General features: G+C 30.0%; 2 protein-coding genes across 3 annotated transcripts; both read left to right on the forward strand.

Annotated features, from left to right (window-relative positions):
* Positions 1-4,251: 4,251 nt before the first annotated feature.
* LOC106790154 (calponin homology domain-containing protein DDB_G0272472-like) lies at positions 4,252-7,324 on the forward strand. Of its 2 annotated transcripts, XM_014754888.1 has the most exons (3): positions 4,252-4,804; positions 5,051-6,294; positions 6,722-7,324. In XM_014754888.1, exons 2-3 carry the CDS (start codon positions 5,054-5,056, stop codon positions 6,753-6,755), a joined length of 1,275 nt encoding a protein of 424 aa, XP_014610374.1. In that variant the 5' UTR covers positions 4,252-4,804; positions 5,051-5,053; the 3' UTR covers positions 6,756-7,324. The 2 variants fall into 2 exon arrangements, with proteins under 2 accessions (XP_014610374.1, XP_014610373.1); XM_014754887.1 differs by lacking the exon at positions 6,722-7,324 and having other exon boundaries at positions 5,051-6,638.
* A 577-nt stretch (positions 7,325-7,901) lies between these two features.
* LOC106790140 (WD repeat-containing protein 3) lies at positions 7,902-10,739 on the forward strand (the record flags this gene model as incomplete). Its single annotated transcript, XM_014754868.1, is given in 9 exon segments — positions 7,902-8,470; positions 8,552-8,749; positions 8,826-8,987; positions 9,069-9,277; positions 9,358-9,493; positions 9,612-9,802; positions 9,880-10,075; positions 10,180-10,407; positions 10,480-10,739. Coding segments are annotated over 9 exon segments (1,973 nt in total), but the record flags the coding sequence as incomplete, so codon positions are not given.

A 10,739-nucleotide genomic window follows, 5' to 3' on the forward strand; every position in this document is an offset into this window, starting at 1 on the left:
AAACGAAAATAGGGTGTAGCAAACATAGAAGAGAGAGAGAGAGAGTTTCATCGTGACGAAGAAACCCGCTGTTATTACCTTCTAATATCATGGGTATTGTGCCCCAGTGAGAAAGAGCAAACGGTATAAAAGAAAACGTGCTGAGAGCTCGTCTCGAAAAAGGAAGTAAATAATTTAAGCGGAAAACAAAAAGTGAGGACGTGCGACGATCAGATCCGACACTTCTTTTCTTGAAATTCTTTTCAACGGGGCACGACAATCTTCCCCTTGTCCCGCGTTCTATTCAATCTCACTTTTGGCTCACGCTAGGTGCCTTCTCCTAATCACTGAATTTTACCAACTACCGAGATTAGCGTTGTTAGAAATTCAGATGAGCCGATGTCACGACGTGCACGCGACTTATAAGTCAGAGACAAAAATGCATAAGAGACTTCGACTTTTTCACTATCTTCGAAGATTACTTAAAATCTGAATTACTTATATTAAACAACGATGACGACGACGTCTTCTGTAATCTAATTATAATGATAAAAGTCGTAACAGTTAATATTGAGTTTTTAAAGCATTACTTAAGTGGTATATTTTAATGATAGATGCTTGAAAAAGTATCAGTCTATTATTGTTAATAGACACAAAATAATACAAAATATATTTCTAAATTTCTTACCATATTGTTTTATATAAAATAAAAGATAACATATTGCATTTATGATAATTTATAAACCTCGTTCGCGAGTTATCAAAATAAAATAAAACAAAAAATTGTGTCTTTCATTATTTTAACAACTATTATAATATTTCATAATCCTATTATTGAAATAATAATCTATAAAGAAAATCACAGGAGAGAAAATAATCTTATATGTTGTCCTAAATATTTTCAAAACATTTATTCATTTGGACAAACTAAATTTACAAAATCGTTCGATCTTTTTTTTAAAAAGTATTATTTCAAGGAACCCAAATTCGGAGTAAGAGAATGCGAAAGCAAGATCCGATTTAAAGATGATCGTTTGTCGTTTGATTCGCGTTCTCTTTCTCCGTTTCTCCCGTCTTACAGCGCATTGCGGTCGATGTTCGATAATCGCGAACCGGGACGACGAACGATGGGGTTTGTTTTTGCTCGTGGCGCGCGCGCACGGCTACTACGTGCTCTGATAATTAAGACATTTCCATTTAGAGTTGACGTCGGTCAAAGAGTGGTCAGAGTCCCACACCACTGGTAGCCCAAACGTACGCTTTCGGCAGTCCGTAGATCGAGAAAAAGGTAAATCGTTATGCATCGTGTCGATAATTAATGATGTATGATCGAAGATGGTCCTTCTTGGAACTATTAGAATTTCATTCGAATGCGAAAAAAGAGTGAAAATCTTATTTGCTATATATATTTCAATTTATCACTCTATTGTATTATATAATACCGAAAAAACTGTATCATTGTATATTAGAAACTTCTAATTCTTTTAATTAAGATAATGAGTTAACTAATCATGTAATTATATTTTGAAGATAACGTAAGTAAATTTAAACTCGATATGCATCATTTATATTTTCTTATTGAAAAATATATATTTGGAATCCCTATTCTAATCGTATAAAGCTTGAACGATTAATTTAGATATATTTACTGATTTATAGATACTATTTAAAATATTAGTACTATCAGTAAATTAGCTTCCAATTTAAAATATTCACATTCATTAGAAAACTTTTAAAGAGTTTTCCTTATAAATGTCTTTAATACGATTTTAATATATACACATTAGAAAAATATATACAATAAAGTATGTATAAAATCTTGTTCGATATCGCTACTCGTATTTACTCCTTTCAAGATTCCTATTATCTATTGAAAGAAGATGAAAAATGAAATGTATCGGTGGTGATTCATTGCATCGCGCAGATGTTCATAATTTACGAGGATTCCCGCGCCAACTAAGTCAGCGACGGTCATAGCGCCAAATCCGAACGCAGAATCAGGTACGAGAGAACGTTGGCAGGTTCTTTTCTCCCTCTGTGGCTTGACAAAATCATTAAGAGACTAAATCCAATAAAGGGGGATGGACCTCGTCGTCCGGGGGCACCCAGCATAAGAAAACATTCTCGGTGAGACGATCGACTGCATCGTAATCGACATCAATGATACCTCGTCGAGAGTTTGCGAACCAAATCGGATTGAATGTCGACAGTCGTTTCCATGTTAAATTCTTACAGTATATAACACATATATCCTTCTTATGACACGTCTTTCTGCTTGCTCCTCTCTATTAAATTAGCGAAATACCTTTGAGGAGTAAACGTACTACCATTGGTAGAATAATTATTGCATGTCTGAAATTCCTGTGTCTGAAAATAACGTTTATAAAAAAGAATTATTATGGCATCGAGACGTACAATTTATTACACCTCTTTCGTCAAATAACTTTTTCAAAATAGTCCTGTATACGTGTATTTACGCCACGTATATGCCCAATACCAATTACTTACGTCTTCAATTTACATTGAATTACATTTCCAACGGATTATTGGATCTCCTCTGAACGAAGTAGAAAAAAAGGTACCTAAGAAGAAGAATTACGTATCGATGATCGCGTCAATCATAGAGAGAATAAACTGATCATCTTGGAAAAGAAAGAGTATATTGACGAAAAAATAAAAAAAAAGATCAATCGCAACGGCGCGAGTTTCGAAGACAAAGATCACCAACCGTTTCGTATTCACTAGGTGGTTAAAGGAAGAGTGATCGTTGAAGGACAAGAAGGAAAGAAACGAAAACACGAAGATCGATATATAAGAAAACGTTCGCTTGGGCAAACTCCGACCGGATATATAATGGATATCTTTATTATCGTTGGAGGAGAAACTTTCAGTTCATGGGAGTTGGAGTTCATCGATGGTGGATCACTAGTGGTGATGATTTCGATCAACAACGACAACAACGGTTACGCTATACTACCATCACCAGTAGTAGTAGTAAAACTTCGGTTCCAATTGGTCCCCGTCCCTTCCCCTATCTCGTTATAAATATTTATTAAAACGATACGTTTATACGTGAACGACAAGACCGTCCGCAGATTTAAAAAAAACCGGGAGATTTATCGGAACGTGGTCTCGCGCCGACAGCCATTTCTGAAGCTATCATACATCAAGTCGTGCCTCCGCGACGATCCGGATTCTTTCCATCATTTTTCGTGGGACTTCGACTCGTGAAATGCTTCACACTGAACTGCTTTAGATGTAACGAAAAGATTCACACTTTTCGCATTATCAATATACGATCATTTTTATCTTTTGATATACGCGTTATCCCCAAAAGTCGCTTTACCTAAAAATTATACATTACTTTAGATCAGGCACAGTAGATTCCTGTATAATGCGAGTTAAGTCCTACAATGTTAATTCCTATAACACACCAATAAAAGATATATAACGACTACAGTTTTAAAAAACGCGATTCCTCGTACAACACGAAAAAGAAAGAAAAAGTAATTCTTAAATATTAAATTAATAAGCAATTTTTTTTTTTTTAGAGTAATCTCAAATCTTTTTTCACAGATTCCTTCTTAAATTTAATTTTTTTCTATCTGGTTAATCGCGATGTTCACTGTTATGAATCTAGAAAAGGTTTAATTAGTAGATATAAAATTTGGTATACATATAGTTTCATGTAAAATATATGAAGTGTACTTACATATGCAATCAATTATTATATATATATATATAAATCGATTAAATGTAAATAACTTATATTTATTTTAGCTACAATTAAATCAATTTAAACTTAAAATATGTATTAAATGCGCGAACTTACAATTAGATACAGTTTAACGTAAATACTTGCATTTCTCGATAATCAAATATTTCGCCATCTAATGAGAAAGTACCTAAACTAATAGTAGTGACGCATTCTCAATAAGTAACGTTCGCATACGCGTGTATAAAAAAGTAAATACACTACACTACATTATGTACGATATATAATATAATACAAAAGAATTAAATCATACATCTACATGTTTTTTCTTGAATAGTAAATACTAAGTAGTTGTAAATCATTTAGTTTATACATATATATATATGTATTTATATAGGTAAAATATAAAAAATGAATAAAAAAAAATGTTGCAATACAAATATCGACAGTCGCTTCTAACATTAATTCATATATTTCTCCACTAGATGACACTGAAAATCCAATAATCGATTAATAGATACCTGCAAGCTGGATTACCAACACACACAAAATTTTTATTAAAAATGTGATATACTCCGACTTCTAAAAACTGTCCAAGTGCTTTCTATTAAAACGTTTATTGTTACGATCGCGTTACGTCATTAATTATGTCATATATTGAGGCATAAATACGATTAACGTATTGAAAAGTTCACCATTTTTGGGGGTAAAACATAAAAAATTAGATTTTTAAAATCATGCATTAGACGAAATATTTACTCTTAACTTGCGATTTTACTATGCTAACACTGCAACTATACACGTTATTATAACTATATGCTAGTTCGTAAATACATAACATACACGATGATACGCCTACCATTTTCAAAATGAAGTACTGCTTGTATGTGCTTAAGGAGTACAAATGAATTCGGACTAATATTTATTGATTAAATGTGAATGCGATAAAGAACCATATTCGCACAATGCGATTAGCATTAGGATGTACAGGAGGTAAAATTAAAAGATTTACAAATGCTAGAAATACTGTTATAAACTATAAAAATGAACCTTTCCATACTAACCCCGATACTATCCTGAAATCAGCTGTTACAAGCAGACGATAAGCAGGTAATGCATTATCTTTTGTATCCAATAAAATATGTATATATTAATTTCACTTTATATAAAATTATATTATATAGTCTTGTTGTAATTCATTTTGTATAATTTTTTATTGTATTTATAAGGATGAAATACTTGATTTCTAATATTCTAAAGTCTTACACATAAAGATGTATATATATATGCATATATATATAATTAAAGCTTATATATTTTTAATATTAGTTATATTACATTTTTTTATTTATTTAGGATATGGAAATTAGTGAAACAGATGTACAGATAACAAATCGTCCCATTGACTTTATTTCGGTATATGTCAAGGAAGAGAATGATGAATGCGAAACAGACTTTAATGATGTTGAAATTATTGCTGCAGCACAGCATTTTTGTTCTATTGAAATAAAAGAAAGCAAATGTTACGATAAAAATTATAAACGAGGAGAGTTTAATATAGATAATGATAATAACTGGGAAGATAGGAAAAATATAGAATCACCCAATTCTAATACAGATGCTATGCAATCTAGCGAAGCTTGTAATATTGGTAGCATTCTAACAGACTCTATTTGTCTGGATACATTAGATTCTGATGCTACAAATGATCAAATTAAAAAACAGATTAACCAGCCTTCTGAAGTTTTTGAATCTCAATCGGAAGATACAGAAACAAATTATAATATCTCGACCGTTGCTACGTCTAATCAATTTTTAGAAAGCTTGAGTCTAGATATAAAAAAAGAAAATAAACAATCAGCTCATAAATCTAATTCCGATGGAATTTATATGACAGAATGGTTATGCGATGTAAACAGTGATGCAAATCTACGATTAAAAGTTTTAAAAAACGATAAACAAGAAGTACAAATTCCCACTGACATCGAAGCTACAATTACACCGATAGCTATTTGTAAGGATCAAACATTAGACCACAGTGGTAGTTTGACAAAAGAAGAAACTAAGAAATACAATACAAGTAAGAAAAGAACAAAATTAAAGTCATCGACAATAAATGATTACGAAGAAAGATTAAGGAAAAAAGCTGAATGCATGAGAGAAAAACGAAGAAAGTTATATGAAAATGAAAGTGAGGAGCARAGAATACAAAGACTTGCAAGAGAAGCTGCCAAAAGACGAGAAATGAGAATGTATTACGAAACTCCAGAACAAAGAAGAAAACGGCTTGATGCTGAGGCAGCAAGAAAAAGGCAATATAGATTGTATAACGAAACACCGGATGATAGAAGAAAACGATTAGACAGAGAGGCAGAAAGAAGAAGAATTAAGCGTCTCTCTTTATATGCCAGTGAATCCCCAGAACAACGCAGAGAAAGGTTAAACAGAGAATCAGCCAAAAGAAGAGAGGCTAGATTAAATCAATATGCAAAGGAAACGGAGGAAGAAAGGAAGGAAAGACTACGCAAAGATGCTTTAAGAGCCCGAGAAATAAGATTCACAAGATCTGCAGTAGAAACCGAAGAGGAGCGTAGACGAAGGTTAGTAAAAGATGCTCTTAGAAAAAGAGAGGTAAGAATGCATGGAAATCATTCGGTAAACAGCGGTTTTACAGAACTTCAAACCGTTCGTAATTTTGAAGAGTTAAACAATGCACAGATAAAAAACAATCCAGATAATCAAATAGGAGGTCATTATCTTAGTAACTGGATGATGTGGTTTCAAAATACACTAGCTCAGCCTGTACATATTGGAGACCAAATATTTGAATCACGTCCACAAAATAGTGGATAAACATATATTCTCTATATTACTTTTTACTGACCAAATAAATTAAAAACTATTGTAGACAAATAATAACTGGAATAAATGTGCTTTTTCCATACTTCTCACGCCATTTTAAAAAATAGTTATCAGACTGTTTTCTTATGTTTTGCTTACATTAAAGAGTATTTTAATCCATTTCAGTTGGAACAGTATTATCACTGATCTACCAAACTAGAAATGACTGTACAAGACTTATTAGTAATAATATTTTATAGAATGTAAATATTATATAATTTAATATGAATTATCATTTTTTCAATTTTCAAGCTTTGTTAATTTATGTAAATATATTGAGCTTCCAAATTAAACATTAAAATATTTATGAATGTGTGTGTCAAAGAATTTTAAATGAATATGTGAAAAAGATACTATTGTTGTCTATTGGCCTTCATAAAATTTTTATTAATTTCTAAATGTTATTGATGAATTGAACAATAAATTATATAATTTTTAATCTTAAGCGACACATATCATGCATCTAAAAATATGTTGATTAAAATATAAATTAGATACTGCTTTGTAATAAATGTTTGTTAAAATATATATTGTAAATAATTAAAAACAAATTATTCTTGCCAGTGCCTTTTGTTCAATATTATTTATCCAGATCATTTGATTATTATCAATGCTTTATCATATATCTGCGTTAATATTAATCTATAATTCTTCAAAAAGTTCGTCAATGGTGTGCGGATATACATAAACATTATGTACTTTTTACAATCCATTTATAATAAATAAAAAAGATTAAGTAGAAATCTATTTGTTACTCTTTTTGCCTTATTATTCCTTGATATAAATTATTTAATGCTATATAATATTATTATTAAATATGTACTAGTATATCAATTTGTATTATTCAATAATTTATCTTAAATGAGTGTATCATAAATTTCATATTATGTCTATATGAAATAGAAATCCTATTTTCACTATCTTACAATTAGTATATCACTATCTTTCTTATATTATTATCTTTCTTATATTATTATCTTTCTTATATCATTATCTTTCTTATATCATAATCTATTAGCTCAAAATTGTAGCTAGTTTTTAGCTAGATCCAATTTACAGTTGGATCAACTCGCATACTGCATATTTTATATATTTTAATTATTATATTGTTCGTTTTAATTTGATTATTTATTTCAAAATCTATAATCTACGTAACTATACCCATATAATCTATGTAAATATATTTTAAATTTGACGCAAATAAAATTACTACATCAAGATAATTATCTAGTTAATATATATATATATATATATCTTCAATAGAGGGCTCTGTCGTATGTTCATATGAAACTGTTCCTACGATCCACGTGGGACTAATAGTATTGTGTTATTTATGTAGAGTTGTTGGTACGTGCCTAACCTCAAAAATTAAATCTTATTACAAACACGTGTTAATAAATCAGCACTTGTTGCATTTCTTATTTATACGCGTATAAATTGTAAATTGATAAATAATCAGTATTTATACTTAAAACAGTCAAAATGAATACGAAAATGGGCTTGACAAAACAATATCTAAGATATGTTCCATCCAGTAACGTGAATATAATAGCAAGTTCCCGGTGCAACGTGATTTTTGTGGAATTAGAAGGACAAGAAGGTAGATTCGTAGCAACAGGAGCATGCGAACATATTATTATTTGGGATTTAAGATTAAACGAAAAAGTACGAGTTTTAACTGGAGAAAAAACAATAGTCACACGTTTAGCTGGTTCGCCAAATAAGCAATATATTGCTGCTGGTTATGAGGATGGCGTTATTAAGATATTTGATCTTAAATCTGAAGAGGATGTTAGTATATTTGCTGGACATCGTTCTGAAATAACATCTTTATCATATGATACTTTAGGCTATAGATTAGCATCTGGATCCAAGGTAACATTAGAGAAGAACATAATATATTATATCTATTTTGTGGATATTAATATTCTTTAATATATTTTTTCTCTTTTTCAGGATACAGACATAATAATCTGGGATGTAGTAGATGAGACAGGAATATGTCGGTTGAAAGGACATAAAGATATCGTGACTAAAGTTATTTTTATGTCTAAACAAAATATAGTTATTAGTTCCAGTAAAGATACATTAGTGAAATTTTGGGATTTAGATACAGAACATAACTTTCGAACCCTCGTAGGTCATAGATCAGAGGTATATTTTTGATTAAATTTTTTTGTAATATCGATAATAAATATATATAAATATTTCTTTTGTTATCACCATTTAGGTCTGGAGTCTTGCATTAACAAAAAATAATCAATATTTAATTACTGGATGTCGTGATAATGAACTACGTCTATGGAAATTGTTTTTCGTTGATACAGAAATTACTGAATGTGATATTAATGTAGATACTTCGAATATCAATGAAGACGAAACCACAGACATGGTATGTCTAAGTACATTTTTTCTATAAAAATGAATTTCTGTATGAATATGTAATTTAACATTTTTATTAAAAACTTTATAGCAAAAATATCCTTTAAGATATAGTTTTGTTGGAAGTATTTTAAGAAGTTCTAAAGGAAGAGTTGTTTCTCTTGAAGTTGATCCATCGGAAACAATACTTGCTTGTTACGGAACAAACGATACAGTAGAATTATTTCATTTCTTACAAGAAAGTAAAGTAAAAGAAAATATGTCAAAAAAACTGATAAAAAAAATAAAGAAGGCATCTGAGTATGTTTATGAAAATTATTATAGCTACATATTAATAGGTTTATTAAATTAAAAATAATAAAAATCATTTATTTCTACAGGAATACAGATGAAGTAAATACTCAATTTCTTAATACAGTAACTTTAAGGGATGAAATCAAACGCCTACCCCATATCAAAGTATCTGATAAAGTTAAAGGATTAGATATGGTTATGGGTAAAGGAGGAGAACTAAGGGTTAGTTTTATATATATAATTAATATTATATAATAATCTAATATTTTATATAGGCTTTCTCTACTCTCGTTTTTAATATTATAACAAAATTACTAATTATGACATATGTTTGTTGTAGATTTGCATTGGAGTCGATGATAACTCTCTCGATTTATATTCTTTACAAATAGAAGAAAGAGAAGCAGAAGCAAAACGTTTACGATCTATAAAAGCTCATGGACATCGCACAGATGTTAAAGTTGTATGTTTCAGTTCTGATGGTCTAGCCTTCGCCACAGCAAGTGGTGATTCTATTAAATTGTGGAATAGGTACTATTTTTTATATATAGTATTCTTTTATGCATACTTTAATTTTAAGTAAATTTATTTATTGCATATTTTTATAGATCTTCTTTAGCTTGTATACATACTATAGAATGTGGACCAGCTTTAACAGCAACTTTTGCACCTGGTGACCGATATTTGATAGTAGGATTAAAATGTGGTAAAATGCTTATCGTTCACTTGTTGTCAGGTGAAATTTTAGAAAAAGTACCAGCGCATACTGGGGCTCTTAGGAGTGTTATTTTATACCCGGATATGGTAAATTATAATAATAATAATAATAATAATAATAATAATAATAATAACATTTACATTTTCTTGTGTAAAGAGATAATTCAATTAAATATTAATTTTATATATAGAACGGAGTTGTAAGTGGCGGTGATGATAAAAATGTACAATTTTGGAATTTTGAAATTTTTGCTGATATTGATAGACCAACAGAACCACAAATTTTATCTGTGACACATACAAGAACTCTTAAATTAGAGGAGTGTGTATTGTGTGTAAGGATAAGTCCGAATAATAAATTTCTTGCAGTGTCTTTATTGGATCTCACTGTAAAGATATTCTTTTTGGATACATTTAAGGTAATTAATAACGAAAATATTAATGACACTAATATTTAATAAGATAATATATATTTACAAAATTTATTCCAGTTTATCATATCACTTTATGGTCATAGCCAACCAGTTTTATGCATGGATATATCTAGCGATTCTACTCTTATCGCAACAGGTTCTTCTGATCGTAATGTTAAAATTTGGGGTTTGGATCATGGAAATTGTCATAAATCAATATTTGTACACGATAATTCCGTGACAGGACTTGCATTCGTTCCCAATACTCATTATTTTTTTACTTGTGGTAAAGATGGTAAAGTTAAACAATGGGATGCTGACATATATAAAAATATCGC

Source organism: Polistes canadensis, unplaced genomic scaffold (assembly GCF_001313835.1).
Source record: "Polistes canadensis isolate GaletaPanama2010 unplaced genomic scaffold, ASM131383v1 scaffold_217, whole genome shotgun sequence".
NCBI lineage: Eukaryota > Metazoa > Arthropoda > Insecta > Hymenoptera > Vespidae > Polistes > Polistes canadensis.